Source organism: Malurus melanocephalus, unplaced genomic scaffold, assembly GCF_030028575.1.
Source record: "Malurus melanocephalus ecotype Western Australia unplaced genomic scaffold, MMel_1.1 scaffold_59, whole genome shotgun sequence".
NCBI classification, from domain to species: Eukaryota; Metazoa; Chordata; class Aves; order Passeriformes; family Maluridae; genus Malurus; species Malurus melanocephalus.
In genome coordinates, this window is record NW_026623291.1 from 994,196 (window position 1) to 1,015,456 (window position 21,261).

General features: G+C 47.5%; 1 protein-coding gene across 3 annotated transcripts; it reads left to right on the plus strand.

Moving 5' to 3' along the window:
- The first annotated feature begins 1,291 nt into the window (after positions 1–1,291).
- NCOA5 (nuclear receptor coactivator 5) lies at positions 1,292–19,679 on the plus strand. 3 transcript variants are annotated; one of them, XM_057365933.1, is made up of 10 exons: positions 1,292–1,372; positions 4,459–4,645; positions 5,146–5,253; positions 9,182–9,248; positions 12,666–13,025; positions 13,276–13,367; positions 13,493–13,619; positions 14,881–15,080; positions 16,948–17,271; positions 17,681–19,679. In XM_057365933.1, exons 2-10 carry the CDS (start codon positions 4,483–4,485, stop codon positions 18,337–18,339), a joined length of 2,100 nt encoding a protein of 699 aa, XP_057221916.1. In that variant the 5' UTR covers positions 1,292–1,372; positions 4,459–4,482; the 3' UTR covers positions 18,340–19,679. The 3 variants fall into 3 exon arrangements, with proteins under 3 accessions (XP_057221916.1, XP_057221917.1, XP_057221919.1); XM_057365934.1 differs by lacking the exons at positions 4,459–4,645; positions 5,146–5,253; XM_057365936.1 differs by lacking the exons at positions 4,459–4,645; positions 5,146–5,253; positions 9,182–9,248 and having other exon boundaries at positions 1,314–1,372.
- The last annotated feature ends 1,582 nt before the right edge of the window (positions 19,680–21,261 follow it).

The window sequence follows — 21,261 nt, forward strand, 5'->3', positions numbered from 1 at the left end:
GTCAGCCCTGAAAGGGGAAGGGGCAACAGCGCTGAGGCCTGACTGTACCTCCGTCTCAGTTCCGCAGAGGGGTTCCCAGCAACCCCCAGGGAATTTCCATGATCTCTGCTCGCTCCGGAGTCGTTTCCTAGACTCTCCTTGGCATTGCGGTGGCTGGGCAGCGAACGGTGGTTCCTCAGCGCCCCACGGTGCCCCGATCATATGTGGCACCGCCGCCCCGTCCCCTGCGGCCACATCGTGCCCACATTGCCGCGACGCCTGAGAGGGCACACCGCAGCACCCCGGTCACGGCCCGRGCCGGAGGCTGGTAGCCACACGGGGCTATCGCCAGGTCACAGCTGCTCGCGGGGAGAAGGGCAGCGTGCACCCCGCGGGCAGCGAGAATTGGGAACCGAGTGCTCTGGATTCCCCAGCCCAATGTCACTTCCCAGAACTGACTCACTCGGGAGCACGAAGCGTCCCTGGGGAATCTCGGGGGCAGAGGGGGCGGCCGCGGCGGGGAGGGGATTTCTGGGCCCGACTCCCGTGGGACTGGCTTGGGAAACCCCCGCGGCCTCGAGCACTGACTGAGCAGGATCTCCTGTGGCCACGGGCTGTGAGCGCCCCTTGCTCCCGGTCCCGGGCTGCAGCCGGGCCGGCAGCAGCTGCTCAGGCGGGAGCCCCTACGAGAGCACAGCGAGGAACCGTAGTGGGGCAGCTGCTACTCGGAACGGCGCCTTGAGCGGGGCAGGGGCACCCCAGTCCTGGCCCTGTCCCCCGGTCCGGTCTGATCCCGACCCCTACCCTGGTCCCAACAGCACCTGATCCAGACCCGAACCCCGGTCCTGGTCCCGGTCTGATCGCAATCGCCGATCCGATATCTGGGTCCCTGTCCCGGTCTGATCACGACCCCGGTCCCGATCATGATCCTGGTCCTGTTCTGATCCCCACCCGAACCCCGGTCCCATCTGATCCCGACTCCGGTCTTTGTCCCGGTCTGATCCCAATCATGGCCCCAGTATCAGTCCCAGTCCCGGTTTTATCCCGATCCCGCTCACTCTCACAACCTTATCCCGACCCCGATCCCGGTTCCGCCGCCTCCCCCTCACGAGGGCCGATAGCGCCACCCAGTGGCCGCCCGGCCTCCTCTGCACTACAACTCCCGGCCTGCCTTGCGGCGCCGTGCAGCAGCACGTGCCGGCAGCCAGGGCGAGTGGCCCTTGCCTCGGCAGGAATGGCGCTACGCCGCCGCACCGTAAAGTGCGGTACGTCRCCATAGTGACCGTGCTCCCCCTCTTCCGCTTTGCGACAGCGCCGTGCGGTAGCGGCGGGTGGCGCCTTTGTCCTGGCGGCGGAGGCTTGAGGGGACASCGGATCCGGGCCGGGACCGGCGGTGAGTCTGCGGGTCCGCGGTCCCCCGGTACGCGGAGCGCCCGAGCGAGAGGCGCACGGCATCGAGCCCCACGGAGGGCCCGGTTCCTCCTGGCCGTCGGTTGGAGCCGGGCCGGGCGTGCCTCGCGGCCTGCGGGCGGGCCGTATCTCCTCCTCGCATCCGGGCAGCGCGGGGCCGCCGGGGCTCGCTGAGGCTCGGTGGGGCTGCTTCGCGCCCCCAGAGTGACCAGTGCGAGGGTTGAGCGGCACTGACAGCGCCCAGGCCCCGGTGGAGGTGCGGGAGGCACGGGTGGGAGCGGTGGCCGCTGGCGAAGCTCCCGGCCGGGGTTCCCTCCCCGTTGCACCRGGAGCTGCGGTGGGCCCTGGGTGAGCGGCGGCCCGGGATAGCGGCGGCGGGGAAGGCGGAGGCGCTCYTTGGGTGACCGTGTGGGTGGCGCCGTGTCTGCCCTGCTTGGCGGGGGGCGGGAGGACGGGACGGACGGTGCCAGCGTTGCCCCAGGAGAGCCCTCCTGGCTTTTGGGAGGGCGCGGGTCTGCTCCGAGGGAAGCTCCTGCTGCTCGGCACCTCTGCTTTCCGTGCCGGCTCTTCTTCTGCTCTTGGTGCCCGCTGTTTCTGCCTTGCCCGTGAACTTCTTGTAGACTCATGTTTCGCTTGTGTTGAATTAGTTTCGGTATCCCACTCCAACAGAGCCTTGCTTCCTGAAGCTGTAGCGCTATTAATAAACAACTTTGGTTCTAAATATGAGGTTTTCGGAGAGATGTGGCTTTAATTAATTTCCTGAGGATTTGTTGGCACATGAGGTGCCGTGGGCTGTCCTGTCATAGTACCCACAGTTATTGCGCCGGGAACTGGCAGCTTTAAAGTGTCCCGATGCCTCTCTGGCTGTGTTCATACAACAAGACGTCATGTGGGAATTAGGTGTTCAACTGATGTAGCATGTCCAGARCTGGGACAACATTCATTTATTTTGGTCTTATGATCACTGAATGGCCCTTAACTGTAATCCTTAACTTAAATGGTAAGAGGCAGTGAATGATCTTAGATGAGAGTTCTGGAGTMACTCATCTGAGTGTTTGGGATTTACTGTTTGTTTTGAAGTGGGAGATAGCTCTCCATTTTTCTTAAAGTGAAAAGTTCTGCAGCCTCTTGCTCAGCCAACCCGTGCTATCCACCCCTAAGGAAAACAAAAGGGAATTTCTTACAGATTTTTACAGTGAAAGTGAGATGTCCTGCCAGYATTTACAGGCCTGTTTGACATTTGTTTGCTGTGTGTCTCTGTGACATCCAGAGACCACCTGCAAAGGGGCTCCGTGTCCCCATCCTTATCCCTARTGATGCTAGGAACCAAGCTGGAGAAGGCCATGACCACTGCATTCTGCTCCAAATGGGCCCTTGGGCTAGATGGGTCGTTCCATATTTTATTGCCAMTTTGTAATTTTGAGGGAGTTTTGAAAGCTGCTTTACCCTCAACTGATGAGAACTTGAGCTGCAGTAGTGGAATAGAAATCCAATGCTTCCGTGTAAAAAAATGGGATGGGATTTGCTGCTTCGCATTGGGAAGGTAAAACTCTGTGTATGTGTGTGGACAAACTTGCAGGGCAATTGGGACAAATGCAATAGTGAAGATTAATTTTGTTGGATTTTGTTTTGGGTGTTGGGTTTTTTTAAATCATCCTGGTTCTGGCAGTTAATTTTTAAAATTTTATTAGACRAGGAAGTGTTCTCTGCCTCCCTTCTCTGCAGGGTGTCCTAAAAAAAGGAGAAGAATGATACAAATGTGAAGTTGACTGATCTTTAAAGGACAAATAAATACATTTAATGTCTCAAATCTGGAGTAGATGTATTTTTCATGYCAGTTAAGTGTTGTAAAAGTATTTATATAGACTTGTCTGATTTTTTTGACATTTGATGTATTCATTTTGAGTTAACTTTTAAATTGTATTGACTCTAGGTTGCTGTTAGAGAGAATGTTGGTTGTAGGCATCACATGATTAAAAGGAGAAATTTCTGTTGACACACTCGATTTCATCATCTTTCTTTTTCCAGGCTTCTTGCATGTTACAAACAGAAAATCCCATCCTGCATTCCTGTAGGTGAATGTTTAGGAAGTAGAACAACTTTATTAAATAGTTTTTAAACTTTCAAGTTAATCTTGAAAGTTTCAGTGTTATTAATTTCTTTAAGCTTTACCTAATGGTGAATGTTAAACCAGAGAGTCTGAATCGTAGGGATGGTGTTTTTTGTCAGCTTTGGCATTGTTTGTTATGTTGACTTYTGTTTGCTTGGGTGTTGTTTTTTTTTAATTGTTTGGGTGAGTTKGTACAGTGAATGTTGCTGACTGCTCCAGCTGTGTGCAGGGCTGTGGGCTAAGAGAATGTGCTTTTGTCRCATGGGGGAGGTGAGGAAGGGTGCAGCATTTACCTGGGGGTGGTTAAATTCCCAGCTGTGGACCCGCCTGCTGTGGGAAGTGACATCTCCATGGGGACAAGGGTATGCATCTAATAGAGATCCAGATGAGAAACTGTGATTCCTGGGATTGAAAAGCTGAGATTTCACATGTAGTGAAGTGATCCAGGTGTGGTCACTTAGGAGTATTTCAGCAGTACTTGCTGATGCCTCATTCCAAACCCTACTGGAATATTTGGGTGCTGTTATGCAATGTTGCAATGAGTATCTCCTTTCTGCTTATTAAAATATTGCATACATTTCAACACTTCTTATCAGTGGATTGAAGAACTAGATGTGACAACAATGGGYGTGTTGAAAAGCTTAAAGTTAAGGCATTTTAGTGGAAAATTAGTTTTATTTGTATYTTGGTTTGGAGTWAAACCATTAAAACCTATCTGTAAAATAATTAGATTTGCTACCTTTCAGTATTACAGGAAAGCTCAACCAAAATGCTGCAGTGAGTGTTTTTGCCTGACCTCTGTGTCCCTCGTATTAAGATTTCTCTGGAGTGAAGTTTGCGTCAAGCAGACCCAGTTGGCTTCTAGTCTGCAAAGCTGTTAAATTTAATCTTGTTCCAGTTTAATTTTAATGTCATGGATTGAAATTATATGCATGGCCATTTTTTTTTTTTTTGCGAAGAGTTGGATTTGGAACGAAAGCAAAATGGCTCGAGGACGCAAGAGCAATAGCATCAAACAGAGCGACTTCACTAACAGCACCAATCCTCAGGATTTAGAGAGAAGACTTTTTGTCGGCAATTTGCCCACAGACCACATGACTCGTGAAGAAATGGAAGAGATATTTTCAAAATATGGCAAAATCAGGGGTTAGTATATTATCTTATGCTTTTTGTGGCAGGGATTTCAGTGAGAAATATTGCTTCATGCTTGTCACATGCTATTTGATGATGACAGAAGTGACCAATGTCGTTTCTAAATAGAGACCTTTTAATGATAATTTCCTCTGCCTGCATTTTCTTTGGAAAAGTGATTTCTTCAGTACAGTGCAAACATAACGCAAATATATCAGCCACGTTTTAGCTTTTAGGGTCGCAGTGTGATGTCACAGTACTGTTTCAAGTGACTTCATATCTTCATAATCAATACTTGGTCACTTCATAGGCTTTATTTTGGTCACTGCCTTGTCAGAAGGAAGTTGACCAGAGTCTTTGAGCTCTGCATTTTGATCCTGGTGGATTTGATTTTCCCAGGAAGCTTGCATAGTGATTTCTGGGTAGAGTGCAGCTGGTGGGGTTAGAGATGGCCGGGTGTGGGTCAGCACTGTCTGTGGTTGTAACCGGTCTTGCCCTACTGTTAACTCTTGCAGCCCTCAGCATGTACCATGGCTATGGGTTCGTGCAGTATGACCGTCTAGAAGATGTCCAGGCCGCTCTGGACGGTGAGAAGGGTCGCCTTTATAAAGGGTATAGATTAGGTAAGGAAAACTGCTCCGCGCTCTCCTGACCCCAGCATGCGTTCGGGAGAAAGAGTGCTTTTGTTTTAAAGCCCTCTGGAAAGGTTGCAATGTGAACTTGTCTGGCCTTAGTCTCAACCACCTTACTCAGTATGTGTCCCTGAGTTCCTGCTGTGTGCTTCACCTGCAGTGTGGTTCACCTTGCTGTCTGGGTTTTACTCTGRATATTTATCTCTTAGCATTTGGAAAGCTCTGTTAGCCTGTGTAAGAAACCATGCAACAAGTAAGTCCTGCAAAGGGATCATTGAAACTTCCAGCACGGAGTTTAATAGCTTTTGTAAACCAGAGCTGGGCTTCATCTTGACATACTCAAAGGAATTGGTCACAGCACTTAGCAGCTGGTTGGATAAGTAAACTTAACTGGGATTTTTGCACAAGTGGAGCTAGTCTTTAAGCAGTGCTATAAATACTGGGTGCTTWAAAAAGGATATTTTCATAAAGATGAAGATAATTCTGCTAAATATGCTGGGAGCAGACTTAAACGGAAATGAATGGTCAGAAATCCACGAGTAATCTTTTAAATGCAAGGCAAAAATTACTTTAAAAGTAAGCCTATGTTAATTTGAAGAAAAACAGTTTGACTTAAAAAGGAATGACAGGAGCAATAAATAGTAACCTGTGGGAAGGTGTATGTACAGTAACAAATGCCTGAAAATGGAAATGAAGGCAAATTGACAAGAAGGGTAGAAGGATGCAAGAAGAAATTATGTCCAGCATTATCCAAGCGTAGAGGCTTAAATAGGAGCAACTGTGGCTGTTTTAGAAGCTAAGGGTAACTGACTGGCAATTATAAATTTTTTCACTGGAGAGGACCAGTTATTGTTTCTGCTGTCTGTTTTAGAAGAGGCAGGAGGTGTGTTTAGTATAATTTCTATCTTGGTGGCAAAACAAAAAAGATAGAACTGCAGCTACCAAAACTAGACCTCTCAAAAGAATTAACATTGGTGAGGCTCAGTGAAATGCTGACCTGCTTAGTGTGTTACTGGTRTTTTTCCACAAACCTTGGAAAACTAGGGAGTTTCCACAGAGCTAGCAGAGTGCTATAGGTGAGCCAGTAGGCAGGGTTAATGGGATGAGCCTGGCATCAGTGCCTGAAAACAAAGGGATTCTTACACCTGACACTGRTGAGAAGGTCATTGATTAATGTCCATCAAAATAAATCCTTGGTTACTCTTATGGTACTGCAGGCTGTAGGGTTGGAAGCAGCAGCAGCGCTGATGTACAGATTGCTGCAAGGAGCTTGATTTGATAAGAAATCAGAATAGTTAAAAACAACAGAGTTAAATGGATTTCAAGTGAATCTAGAGTGGAATAGATGTAACATAGATGGAATTTCTCAGTGCTTTGAGTGGCGATCTAGAAAAACGGAGTCCTTACCATACTGTTCTTTATAAGTGACTTGAAGAGAAAAAGCTGTTTTAAAAGGAGGATGAAATAATGAAAATTGAGTCACTGATGGTGAAAGGACCCTGGGCTTCCTTACCTGGATGCAGTAAGTGAGCTTTCAGTGAGGCCAGCAGGGAAGGTTTGCACCCAGCCAGAGTGCTTTGGTCATCCTTGACTGTAAAAAACACGGSTGTTTTTTAAGAAGAGAGGTTTTGGTACCTATGGGATTTTGCTTCTGCGAGAGTGTTAAGTTTTGGTATGCCTGGTTCAAAAAGTACAATGCTAAATTGGAAAAGCGTTGGAAAAACCTGATAGAGGTTTAAAGAATGGGTCCTAGCAAAAACCTCAAGAGAAAGGAGTGATGTGATACATGTGTTACAGTCAGACCTGGAGATCGGGATGTTTTAGTGTAGTAGGCGGAGGTGTGACAATGCCTTGAATGTGAATAAAGAGTTTTCTCTAACAGCAGAGTAATTGGCTTCTGTAGTAATTTATTTGATCTGTGGTGGTTTCTGTGCTCTGAAGACTTTTAAATTGGAATTGGATATTTTGCTAAAAGATAAGCACTAGTTCAGTGCCACTGCTGCACTTGAGATAGGAATGTGATTCCAGAAGCTCCTATCACCTGTGTTTTTTCAGGTTACACTGTGATTACAGTGGCCCTGTCATCTCAAAATCCTACACGACAGAAGACTTTTTGTTTGGGCTTTTTTTTCCTGAAGTTTTGTCAGTGTTCAAATACTTCAAATACTTGTAAATGCTGTTGGCCTTAAATAAAGTGTTATTAAATCTGTTCGTTTTGCACAAGAGAAGGATCCCTGTGAAAGKTTTTTTTTCTTCTAGTAAAATATTTTTGTGCAGATTTAAATACTTTTTCTATTTGAAAGAAATGTATTATATTGAGTGTAAAAATTATAATAGGTTTCTTCAATGGCATCTTAAAACAGAAAATAAAAATAATCTTAAAACAAAGAAAGCARCTAGTGTCTTGCTTAAAGCTAACACTTGACTTTAAGGGGGAAAGATATCAATTAAAAAATGCAAGGAGAACAGTTATTTCAGTCATTGAGCCTGAGCATTAAATATAATTGCTAATAACACAATAAGGTAAAAAGTTTGAGAGAGTTTAACTCCAGTATAGCATTATATAAGTATTTCSACAAATGCACAGAAGTGTTTTCATATCTTTAGTAGTAAAACTGTTTAGAGAATAAATGTCCTTCAGATGTAATTTGTAACAGTAGATCCTGCAGCTGTGTTTGATYCTGGAGAAATGCTCTGGGGTCCTCTGAGTGGTGTTAGGCTGCAGCTGTAGTTAATGTTCAGATTGCACTTGCTTCTCTGGCCCCACAGAGAGGCAACAYGCTGCTTCCTTGACATCAAGAACAAAAATAAGACCTGATCCCTTAATTACAGTTTTAATCCTGAAAATAATGAAGGATAGTTTGGGAAATTACAGAAAATGTTAAGACTGAGTCTGCCTAAAGACATGGTGGCATGCCTRTTCTCTTGCAAGAGCTTTGAAAGTAGTTAATGCAAATAACTCATTGGGAATGTTAATTGTTGATAGATTCTGGGGGAGCAAATAGGGCCTAGGTTTGGGTTGTTCTTTTCCTTAAAAGGTTCTCAGTAAAATGTCCAAAGTCACTTCTGTTTGCTCTTGTCTCCCATCCGGGCATTATTTCATCTCCAGTTAGCTTGTCATGGGAGGCTTTGTTTTTAATAGAACAGTGTGGGTCCCTGCCAGTTCTGGGCAACTTCACTTTTGCTGGTTGAGGACAAGATTCTGTTTCTTCACCTCTCTTACTTCTTTGTGTTTYCCTTCACAATGTTTTTCACAGAGATGCTCAGAAGCCAACCTATTTTCAAATTTCTGATCTGTTGCCTCAGTTTGCATCACATTAGCAGTGGTGTTTTGAATGCACCATGTTGACTTCATAAGGAGCCTGTGTTCCTGGCTCTTGGATCCGTTTCTCAATGGTGCGGGCTGTGCACCTTAACGCTGCAGCAGTCCCTTGGAAGGCAGTTGCACGTGCCCCTAAAAGAGCCCTTGGATTATTTCCAGTAAGGGTATCRGCATGCTCCGTTGAACAGGACTGGCTGTGAACTTAAGACTGTGCTGGCCATCATTCCTTTCTCGGAGGTTTTCAGACTCTGCTTTTTCTCCTAGAGTCCATGAGTCGCTTTCTGCTTGCTCATAGACTGCAGAAGAAAGAGGTTCTCTTATGGAAGGAAGAGTCTGGATTTAGGCCTGAACATACAGGGTTAAAACTTCACCCAAGCTGTCCACCCTATTTTGAAGTCAGAGAAATCCATGAAATTTTCATAATGTTGTACTATCTAAACTTAATAAAAATTGTCAAAGTGACAATGTCTCTCTGCTGAATGGATTTCCTTGCACCATCTGGATGTTGTTGAGCTTAAGTTGCTTTCATTTGAATTGTGCTGATGATCTTTTTTTTGTTTCATAGCATTGAACAGATGGGTTGATTATTCTTTACAGATATTAATAAAGCATTGGAAAGAAGAAATATGAATAAGGCTTCATCAAGGTCCAGTCCGACACGAAGGTAAAGTACCTGGAAGCAGTGAGTTATATTAGGAATTCAGGCCTTCAGGGCATCAGCCCAGCGGCCTGTGCTAAATGTCTATGTCTCTTCCCTACTGCCACCTTCCCAGTCAAACAGTGATGCTCCASCAGGAAAGTGGCCTCTCCACCTCTGAGAGCCCTTCTGGCTCTGGCACCTTGGGAGGCATGAGGAAAACCTTGTGTCTGCTGCCAGTTACTGCAKCCCAGCCTTCAGCACAGGCTGTAAGAGGAAGAATACACTTGATGTTTGTTCCTGTCTTCAAGGATTGGAGAAGCTGAGGCATATCTAGAAAATGCCAGGGGTCTGGAGCGTTTCCAGTGCTCTGCTGCAGAGGATGTTGGGGTCTTTCCTCTTCTGATGTTGAAAGCTTCCAATGCTGTGGTGAGACTGGAAAAGAGCATTTGAGTGAAACACGAGACAGAGCAAATGTCTCACATGGTCCTGTCTACACACGTGGCTGTGTTATCAGTGCCTTGGAGCCATCCCCCTCTGTGCAGTCACTGATGTACCCTCCAGCTTCTCCTGGCTTCCTATCCATCCCTCAGTGGGCACAGCATGTTCAGCTCTTTACCTCCTCTGTGTGAGCAGCCACAGGCAAGAGGAGAAGATAAGAATTGATCTGTCACAGAAGGTCAACCTCAGTTTCCTTTCCACAGCATCACTAGGAAGCACACAAAGACATGCTCCGKTGTAGTTTGGTGTAAGGTACCCTGGGTGCCTCTACTGTAAAGCTTATCATGAAAAGGAGTGGTGCTTGTTGGATTTGAAGGTAATTGAGGTCCCACATGTCTGGTGTGCTTTGCTAACTTTACCTGTTAATTACCAAAAATGAGCAAAAAGTGCAACTAGCAAGATTATCTACAACAAAAAAAAAAACGCCCCGAGAATGAGTGGCTGCAATTCTTGGCACCATCTAGGATTTTTATGTGCTTCTCTTACCCTACATGGGGCCAAATGTGCTTGCAGAGACCAGCAGGTGGGCATCGGACCCAGGAAGTGCTGGTATTCCTGTGGCAGATGCAGCAAGCCTTAGGCCTGGGGTGCACTTGGTGCTAGTGGGAGGACCCTGAGAGTATGTGAGCAGCAGGCACTGATGCCATATCTTTGGCCTGGGTGCCACTGATGCTACAGCACTGCAGGGGTGAGGGGCAGGCATCTGTGCCATGAGCATTGGTCCTCAGACCATGCTGCAGAGGGACAAGCAGCAGAGGCACTGATGCCATGGGCATTGGAACCTGTGTCATCCTGCGTGTGTGCAAGAGCAGGTGCCCATGCCATGGTCCTAAGGAGCACTGGAGGTGCATGAGCCGTTGGTGCTGTGGGCATCAAGTTGTGGACTGGACAGCAGCCRAAGGCTTTGGTGCCACAGTGACAGGCACTGGATTCCAGTTGGCACTGCAGATGCTGTGACCATTCCAGTGGTTAATACCATGTCCCAAGCAGCACTGTGGRCACAGATGGCAATGGGGTCATGTCATGAAGTCCTGGACATGGCTGTGGACAGTGGACTCTGGACCACGCTGTGGCCTGGGAACAACAGCTGCCAGTAGCAGTGCTGCAGAGCCTCATGCTGTACTGCACACAGCAGTGCTGGTGCCAAGTCCCGAGCAGATACAGGCGGTGGTGCTGATGCTGCAGGAGCCCGGACCATGCTGACTGAGGTGTGGAAGCAGAAGGTGCTGTGCCTCCCTGCTGCTGTCTCCCTCGAACAGGGCAACCACRTGGGCACAAGAGCGGAGGGTATTCGTGCCACATCTCTTCTTCTGTCGCAGTTGTGCGTTGTTCATTTTGGATCTATTTGTCTCTGCTAATAATGAATGTGGCCTGTTCTGGTCACCCCACACCACCTGGAATAAATGTCGTATGCCAAACAATTCCCCTGCATCTGGTTTTTCGCTAAATGGTCTCATAGGAAAGATCAGYTACTCAATATCCATTAGAGCAAGTCAGAAGTTTCCCCTGAGCTTCCGCCATCGTTCATTGTAGATTTCAGGGGAAGGGGGTCATGATGTGTCTCTCACAGGATGTGGTTTCAATGCAGATCACAAACAAAAAGTGGATTTATATGTCCAAGAGGCTGAAGGAGTTTACACTTGGTTGTCTGCAAATTCAGTATGTCACTTGGAGTAGGCTATGTCTGCTCTTGGTGGCATGTCTCATTTGTCCCAAAATCTGGTTTGTATCTGATATGCAAACAGAGAATGCCAGCACTCCTGTGTATTCCCAGCACAGCTGGATGTCTGACACCAAAATCCATGCACAGACTCTGCTCTTCCATCACGTTCCTGTCACTCTGCTTGACACCAAACTTGGGCTCATGCAGGTGATCAGTGTGTGACTATACTGCTGTGGATGCAGACTTAGGTTCTGCTTATCTTTCACAAACTGGATTAGGCTGTTTGAGGACTGTAAAAGTCATTTCAAGTATGGGAAATAAAATTATTCAAAAAGCTGGGTTTTTTTCTGATGGTTGTCAGTATTTTGGGGAAAAAAGTGAACACATGAAGCTCCGTAGTTTCTCTGCAATTTTTTTTTTATGTTTGGTTTTGACTACAGTGAAGTTATGTTCTTCTCTGGAAAACRCCATACAACCTGGAAAAAACCTTACTGCTTTGGGAAAAGATGAAGACTGGATCATTATTCTTCCTTGCCTCTGAAGACTGCAATAAAAAGTCTGAATGAGATGGATCATTCAGGTCCAACGGAGAAGCCTTTTGCAGCTGCAGAGGTTGCAGTGCTGGTTGGGTTTAGTACCCTCTTATCACAAGACATTATAAACATAAGACTGGCTTTCTACAGAAACTATTCTTCAAATCCAGGACTAAGTCATAGCTGACTTTTGCTTTCTAYCAGCAGCACAAACCCAGCCACAATGTGGAGCCTGCAATGTCTTTGCTTACAAGCTTCTCCTTTTTTAATCACATGCTAATAATGTTACTTCACGTGTTCTGCTGTCACTGATGAGTGAATTTAATGGATCCCTTGAACACTCCTGACTMTCACGTATTTGTGCGTATTAGCCTACATCACTTCAACTTCTCTCAAAGAATTTCAAAACATGATTGATAGATGATCTGTGGCCTATGTTGGAGGACAAAAGCCTTGAAATGGTGGTTTCTGAAATGCCTCTTCACTTCATCCACGGGTGCTCTACACTTAGTGATGCTCCATTAAGGAGCTTTCTAGGTCTTGTTTGGCTGTTCTGAACATTAGAATTAAGAACCTTCTCCAGACTGCTTCATAAATATGATTTTTGGTCAGTTTTTGCTGTTGTGGGATAGGAGGGAGTATTCAGCTGCTGCAAAAGGTCACTTTGGCACCTCAGGTAAGAGATCTAGGGATAACTGTACTCGTGCTGTTAGCAGGCTAATGGAATTTCCCTGGTGTTTTCCTCAGAGAGCAGTATGCCTACGGGGACGGCCGAGATACCAGGCGCGACCGCTCCCCTCTTCGGGGCAGCCCACGGAGAGACCCCAGAGATGGCAGGGATGGCAGGAATGGGCGAGATGCCAGAGATGCTCGAGACATTCGAGCTAGAGACATGCGTGATGCCAGAGACCACAGGGACCCACGGGACCTGCGAGATCCACGAGATATCAGGGATCCAAGGGACTTGAGGGACCCACGTGATGTTAGAGATCTTCGTGACCCACGGGAGCCATTGTATGATCGATACAGGGATCCGCGAGATATGAGGAATGCACGAGATATGAGGGAGCCGCGGGATATGAGAGACCCTCGGGACCCTTTGTACAGGTAAACTCTGCGGGATCCTATTTGCCAAAACAATGTTTTTATGACATTTCTGCCACAATTGTTTGARWGGCMTCAGGTGTTWAAGGAAATCACCCTGGCTGGGGACAGTTGGGTGCTGCTTTGTGTCCTGTGGGGAGCAGGTGGATACCTCAGAAATGAAACTTGGGGGAATCTGTGTGTGATGCACTGGCCAAAGTCACTGCCTGAGGTTGTGCTGGAGGAAACCCTTTGCTACTTCTGAATGTTGCAGACGAGACGAGCCTTACGACCGTTACCTGCGCCTCGAGGACTACTATCGGCGCAAGGATGACTCCTATTATGACCGCTACAAGGAGCCAGAGGGTGAGTACCTGTACCACTGCAAAGGGAGGATGCAGGGATGCCACAGTGCCAAGTTTGTGGTGCTCTKAGCCCCTCTGAGCAGGTCTGAAGGATGTCTTTTGTTCTGTCCCTGTGGCTCGTTTCAGACCGCCTGAAGCGYGAGGAGCGGCGCCGGGAGGAGCTGTACCGTCAATACTATGAGGAAATCAAGAGGCGTTTCGATGCAGAGAGACCTGTGGATTGTTCTGTGATAGTGGTGAATAAACAGACAAAGTAAGAAAATAGTTATTATCAGTTTTATTATTGCATGGTAGAAGAGAATGGATTTAAGCTTAGTCATGCGTTGAGCCTGTTTGTCTTGCAGGTTGCTCTTGTAGAATGTGGCTTTAGGGTCCCCAGAAAGCTATGGCTCCTGATTTTCTACTGGAAATACATGTTGATGAGGAGATGTTGTATCTTGTGCTTTGCTTGTATTTTCCCCTTGTAATCTATTGCTATGCCTTCTGATATTTTTCTACCTACTCTCCACAAGCCTACCGTTTCAACAAGTTGTAGGGGGCTGTAGTTATTTTTCCTGGGTAGCATGATATGGGATGTAGGAATATGTCCCAAACCAGCTGCCAAAACAGGGGTTAGGGTGGAATAGCAAATACGCAAATAGTCACGGATCTGGCTTGTGATCTGAGGAAAATGTTTGTCAGGGGAAAGTTAAAGCTCTGTCTCCGTCACCCTTCGGAGAAAAGGTCAAGAGTTACTTTCCATAACTTCGTTGTACCTGTGGGGCAGAAGGAGTCACAGTTTTGGTCACCATTACAGGCTTTGCCTCCAAAGACAAAAAAATTAACCCTCTTTCCTGAGGTGTTGGTGCACACAGACTGAATTTCTCAGACTTTTTGTGCAGTCAGTATTGCAGGCTTAGTACTGAGTATAGTAAGCTTAAAAAAAAAACTTGGCAATTTAAGCTCTGCTTTGCAAGCTGTGGTTTGTGCTTGGAATGGGAAGTCTGTAGGACAGGGTATACATGAGCAGTGGATCCAGAGATGCTGTATTGGCAGTGGCTTAGAGCAGAAAGCAGTTAATAGAAAAGAGTGGACCAATGAGGAATGAGGCACGTGTGAACAATTGAGATACTGAACAAAGCAGGAGTAACTGAGTTCTGTTGGTTGGCTCCTCTGCTCTGTATCCCTTGGACCTCTGCTGGTGTAATTTCCTTCCCTTAATGAATTCAGTTGAAACACATTTATGTGTAAACAAATTTGTAATAGTGTAAATCCCTTTGCAAACACTATTTCTCAGCTAAGCTAAGACTTGGTTTGTAATGTATTTTGGTTGAACTGAAATGAYTGATTCAGATCAGAATAAGGGCTTTTCTGTTGCTATAATGGGATTGCTTTAGTACTGTCATGGTAAACGTCAGGAAGCTGGGCAAGTAATCAGAAAAGCAAATCTTAGATGGTGGAGAGGGTGCTAGTGCCAAGGTTTCTGGTTTTGTATGTGACTGACTTGTTAAACTGTTGGCTTTGTTTTGTGGTAGGGAGTAYGCGGAGTCAGTGGGGCGGAAAGTGCGGGATCTGGGCATGGTAGTGGACCTGATCTTCCTCAACACAGAGATGTCACTGACGCAAGCCTTGGATGATGTGAGCAGAGGAGGGTCTCCTTTTGCCATTGTCATCACCCAGCAGCATCAAGTTCACCGTTCTTGCACTGTTAACATCATGTTTGGCACCCCACAAGGTACTGAGGTCTTAGTAGGCTGGGAACTGTGTGGTCATTCTGAACCTTTCAGGCAGAATCACACAGCACAAGGTTCATCCTTGCTGTCACATAAGTAGTTAATGACTTGACACTATGTCATAAATGTGAAGATCATTATTTACAAGCTTTTGTAATACTCTATTTACCCCTTGTCAAAAGGAATGGCAGGAATCTTAGCTGTGTTCTTGGCTTCTAACACTGCCATTCTTTACATCTCAGGATACGTTATGGACTCTGGAAGATCTCTGAATAATACCAGCCCAACCTCAGTCTACCTCTTGTTGCTCTCAGAGAGAGCCTGTTGGGAATGTGACAAATTAAAGGATAGATTTTAAAACTAAATGTAATTTAATAAGGGTTTGGTCAAGGTAGAAATCTAATAATGGAACTGGGAAGAGTTATAAAAGGAGAGAACTATGAAGTGTTTGGGTATACGGGCTCCACCGTTTAATCACCATTACTTCTGTCACATCACTTTTCATCACAGGTGTGATTTGGTTGTTGCATGAGGGTGGGTGTTGGTACTAAAAATATCTTGTCAGAATGTGATTGGGGAAAGCAGCTTTTGCTCTGATCACAGGCCTACTCATGTAATCTGTCCACACAGGTGACAGGTTTGGCCACAGTTGAGCTTTTAAAGACTATTTCTCCCTATTGTTCCCAAGTAATGTCCTGTGAGTTTGTCAGGGAGAAGAGATGTCTGAGCACAAGTCAGTGCTTCGTGTGTGCTCACTGACTGGAGAAGCCCAATTTCTTTTAACATCAGATGCAGATAGGAGAGTTCCCTCATTTCCTGCAGAAACACAGCTCACACACACTGTTACTGGGCTTCCCACTGCCCTTGGTTTTAACTCCTAACTCCTTTGGTTTAACACCTGTTAAACCTCTGGCAGGAGGCCAAAGCTTCTTTTCGTCACTAGATCTGCCGATGTATCAGACCTGATGGGAACCCCAGTCATTAGCTCATCCTCAGCTCATTCCAGAGATTAAATATTCTCACTTCACCTGCTTGTGGCCACCTTTCCCTGCACATTCATTTCAGGGAACTCTTCCACAACTTGTGCAAAGCCTAATGTTAAAATGAAACCAAGTTTCCTGTTAAGAGGAAAAGGCTTGATGTTCTGCAGGTATAAAAAGCACCCTGCCCAGAGCTTTTGGCGCTTTTTGAAAGGTAAAGGCTCTTTTGATCTCCCACTTGAAATCTGTGTTCAGGTGAATGTTTATGTGTGTGCTTTGGGAGRTAGGACTAATGACCTTAAAACCCACCACTGGAATTGCCCATTACTTGTATCACAAGTTTGATTGCACATGTGAGCAGCCATGTGACACTGAGCCAGTGCTGCTCCCTCCCCAGCTGCATCTGCATATGCAATATTAAGGCACTGGCAGCATAGAAACAAAAGTATTCCCATGGCTGTCTTCCCCTGGGAAGCATAGAGCCTTCAGAGGGCAAGTTTTGGATCTGTCCAAGGGTTTAGCAGTTAAATGACTGGGACTATCTCATTTTGGAGCACCGAGGATTTATGTGAGAGGTAGAGGGAGCTGCTTTCCTTTTAATTGGTTGAGAGACAAGAAGGACATTTCTGGGCTGATGTATGGGCAGATGGGCTATCTGCTTAAAGCCCTCAGCTGTGGAAGGAAAAGCTAGCCTTGCTAGGTGATAGCCGTGGGCTTTCTGTTGGTTTTGGAAATGTAACTGTTCCCGTGTGCCTGGGAAGTTACCAAGTCTGCACTTGCACTCCCCAAACGGTGTCTGCTACTCCCTGAGCTGTGCTGGTAGGCAGGAGGAACAGCACCTCCACTRGGGTCACTCTGGGTCACTCAGAGCATTTCTTCCTTTGTACAGAGCACCGCAACATGCCCCAGGCCGATGCCATGGTGCTGGTRGCAAGGAATTACGAGCGCTACAAGACAGAGTCTCGGGAGAAGGAACGGGAGGAGATCGCCCGGCAGGCTGCCAAGATGGCAGACGAAGCTATTTTGCAGGAGCGGGAGCGCCCACCCCCCATGGAGGAGGGTGTTAGAGGAGGTCACCCTCCTGGGATCCAGACGCTCTTGAACCTGCTGGCAGACAATCGCTATGTGACTGCTGAGGAGATGGATAAAGTCATTAATTACCTTAGAGACCGGAAGGAACGGTTGCTTCGGGGCAGCACTGAATCTCTGCAGGGTGAGTCCCTCAGCCCCACACAGGGTTTATTGTGTGGTTTGTGGCCCTCAGGGCTGGGACAGGAAAAGAGTCCTGGAACTGCAGAGGAGTCTGGGAGCATAATATCCTCACGCAGCACCTCATTTTACTGAGATGGACGTGTCCTTGCATGTTGTGAAACAATTTAGAGTTTTCATGTGGAAGGCCTGGTATACTGGATTCTCTCAAGGCAACAGTGGAACTGCCATAACTGGTTGGGCTGCTACACTCAGTTCTGCTGAGTGGTTGGGGTTCCTCAGAGCTGTGCAGCTCTGATCTGAGGGTGGATGTTCGCTGATGCCATGTCTTTGGTAGCCGTTTCACTAGTTTTCTTTAGATGTCCCTTCAAGGGCATTTGCAGAGCTTTAACCATCTTTCCTTTCTTTTCCAGCACCCATGTCAAGACAGCCTTTGGGGGCACCTGCAGCATCATCACTGGGTAATCAGTCCAACCTTCCAAGTTCCCAGGCTCATCAGGGTTCMCAGCCGCTGGTCTCTACTCCTTCTGTTCCAGTGTCCTCTTCTACTCCTCAGCAGGAGCTTCAAGCAAAAATCCTCAGTCTCTTCAACAGTGGGGCGGCAGTGGCGGCAGCAGCTGCCGTGGCAAACAGCGGTCCCCCGGCCTCCGCRGGCTCTTCGGGCAGCACTCCCAACCAGAACTTTGCTAACCTGGCCGGAGGGCAGCCCCGGCCAGCACAGATGAATGCTGGAAATTTAAACCAGCCTCAGCAGAGGTTGCAGACTCCAAGCACACAGCTTCCTGCTCTCCCGGGCCCTTCRAGAAATGCAGGTCCAAGACCTGGGGCTCCTCCACAACCTCAGCCACTCTATGGTCAGCATCAAACCCGCCTCCCTGCGCCTGGCAATGTGCCCACTCAAAGGCCGGTGTCTTCTGGCATCAACTTTGACAACCCCAGTGTACAGAAAGCCTTGGACACCCTTATCCAGAGTGGTCCTGCACTCTCCCACCTTGTGAGCCAAACTGTGGCCCAGGGGCGAGCGGGGTCCTCAGCCCAACAACCGATGGGTTCCTACCAGCGACACTATTAGAGCTGAGCTGTGGGGTCCATTCCCCTTCCCTTTGCCATTCCATACTTATAGCTGTTTAAGGAGTCTCCCATCCTTGACCTGGGACACATGCCATGGACATGCATGTCCTCTCCACTCTGGCAAGAGCGTACCCCCTGCAGCATTGCTGCCAACGGTTGCTGGCGCTGCCCTCCCTCTCTTTGGTGTGGTTAGCAATGTTTGGAGCAGCTCAGTTTTCTCCATGGCACGATGTGCTGAACTGTGTTGGATCRTTGGTTATCCTGTCCCATCCCAGAAGTTGCCGCAGTATCAGTTCTGCTGCTTTTTCCTCACTCGCAGTACCTGGTGCACCTTCCCATTGAGGTGCAGTCTGGGCTCACTGGTTGGCCTTGGTGTAGTTTTGGACYGTCGGTTTTGAGGAATTAGGGAGCTGAACCAGAGTAGCATGCCGATGGGCCTTGGACACCCACTGCTGTGGAATGGGCACCATTTTTCTTTGGATTTATTTTTCCTTTTTTTTTTTTTCCTTCTTCTTTTAATGGCACATAAGCCGTTTGGGAATTCCAGTGATAGTGCTGGCAGCCAAAATCATGAAGCACATGCCTGACCACTGCTCAGTAACCAGGACTGTGCAGTCCGTCCACAGCTGGCCTGCCCTGTCCAGACAGGGTGGCCCATGTTCCTCACCTCAACCCACTCACAGAGACGGCAGCTGTGGGCTGAGCACAGATACRCAACACAAGAACTTCCAGCCAAGGCAGAGATTTCAAATGGTCTGTCAATTTTCCTACCCTGAGTAATCAGTGTTAAGATCAATCTGGTACATTTGGTGTGTAAATTTCCTTTTTTTACTATCTTTGGCACAATTGTTAACATAGTTTAGCTGCAGCCAYGCCAATGTGCTGCTGGCTCTCTCTGTCACCAGGGGAAATGCTGCTCTTATCAGACCTCTCCTTGCTGTCAACAGATGTTCTGTCTATCTGAGGAGGAGAGACAGTGCCAAGATATAATACCATAATTTTAAATGTTTTTTCAACACTTTGGTAGCTACAGCAGACAGTGGAGTGGTAAATCAGGCAGTGATTCCTCACCRTCTTTTTAACCAGAAACATACTTTGATACCAGAACACGAAACATCACTTATACTGTGTGGTCCTCCCCATCCTGGCCTTCTTGGAGTCTGTGGGCTTCCTGCAGGAAACCAAGAAACACTAAGGAAGCAGTGGATTGAAGCAGAGGATTTTCTTTGTCCCAGGTGGTTTGTGTTGTAGCATTTCTTTTTTCTCTGTGCTGTTAACAAGAGGACATTACTTTCTAATAAAAGACCAGAAAAATTACTTGCTGCATTTTGACCCTTGAGTGCTCCCAGAATGTTACTCTGCTGTGTCTGCTGTTGCTCTCCTCTTSTGGATGAGCTATGCTGGAAATTCCGTGCTGGGTGTTGAGCAGAATGTGTGTGGACCTCACTGCAAGCACTGTCTCATCTTGGTCTGAGGGACCTCACAGGTTCTGACTCGCATGGCATGGGGGTTTTCTCAGGCCGGCAGATGTGGCAGGGCTTGTGTGAGAGGTCTAAAACCTTTCTGGTGACGGGTGATAGGAGGGGCAGGTCTGGGTTGGTGCTGTGGCCATCGTGAGGTCACGGCTGCAAGGCCCTGTGCCTTCAGCACTGGCATCCCATGACTTCATGCTGCCATCACACAGACCGAGTCTGGACGGCAGTGTGTCTGTCTGCTAGAKCCTCCTGTTAGATCCCTTTCTCCTCCTCTACAACGGTGCAGCCACCTAAAACACCTTTGCTGGAATGACCAGAAATCTTTGTGAGGTAGAATGTGGSAACCACATCCCTTTGGAGGCTGTTCCTCTCCTTGTGCTTTGTGTSCTCTGCAATCTGCACCCTATCAGGGTTTGCTCCATGTTATGGAAATGGTGCAAAATAGCTGTGGAGACCTGGAAGCAAGTGAAAAGCCCCCGTGCAAGTAGTGAAGGGTGTAATAAAATCATTTATTGCATTTTGTGCAGACAGGAGTCTAGAAAAATGAATACAGGTAAAGCAGTAAAGCATTAACAGGGAGCATTCAACAGCCGAGGAGCCACTCCTCCATGAACACCTGCACAGAGAACACGGGGTCTGCACCAAGGCGGCCTAATGCACAACACTGAAACACGCACAGAAATTAAATGCAAGCCTAATAGGGTTTTTTTTTTTTTGGTTTGCAACCTGTTTTATTTACAAGGTTTTAAACTTAATTGCATTGTTCTGCACACAGATTCTCTAAAACACAAAGCATTCTAGGTCACTACATGTCTATTGAAATATTGCACTCGAATAAAAGTCACTTGAATGGACAGAGAACATCTAGCTACAGTGATTAAAAGAGTATTGAATGAACCGACTTTGTGATAACATTCATAACAAATATTGCACATGTAGCACAGAAAGTGTTGTAACCAGCAAATCTCAGACCTTTCGGTCTTTCTGCTAGTTTTTAGTCCTGCTACACAGAGGAGGGTCTTGACTCTTCTAGTGCAACTCTTGCCCTTGTGCGGTCTCTTGTCCTTCCTCTCGTCCAGCCACGGACCCGCATCTGCCCAGGCTGGACGCTGCCTGTGCCTCTGGTCTCTGCTGCCCTGTGGCTTGCTGCCTGTGCTGTGTGGTGGCCACAGCGATCTGAGCTGCCCTCCACAGTGACCTGAGCTGCCCACTGCCACTCTGAGAGGCCAGGGCTGCTTGGCCCTCCCTCAGCAGGGACTGGAGCATGTGCCACCAGCACTGTGCACTGGCCGAACACTTCTTGCCTGCTGTGGCCACACTCCAGCCCACCCTCCCGTGGGTCGTGCTGCTCCAGCAGCAGCCTGCCTGTAAAACAAACTGGGGGGTCAAGACCTTCCTGTCTGGAACAAAAACCGGACCGTGTCTGCGCATGTGCCAAGGAGGAACTT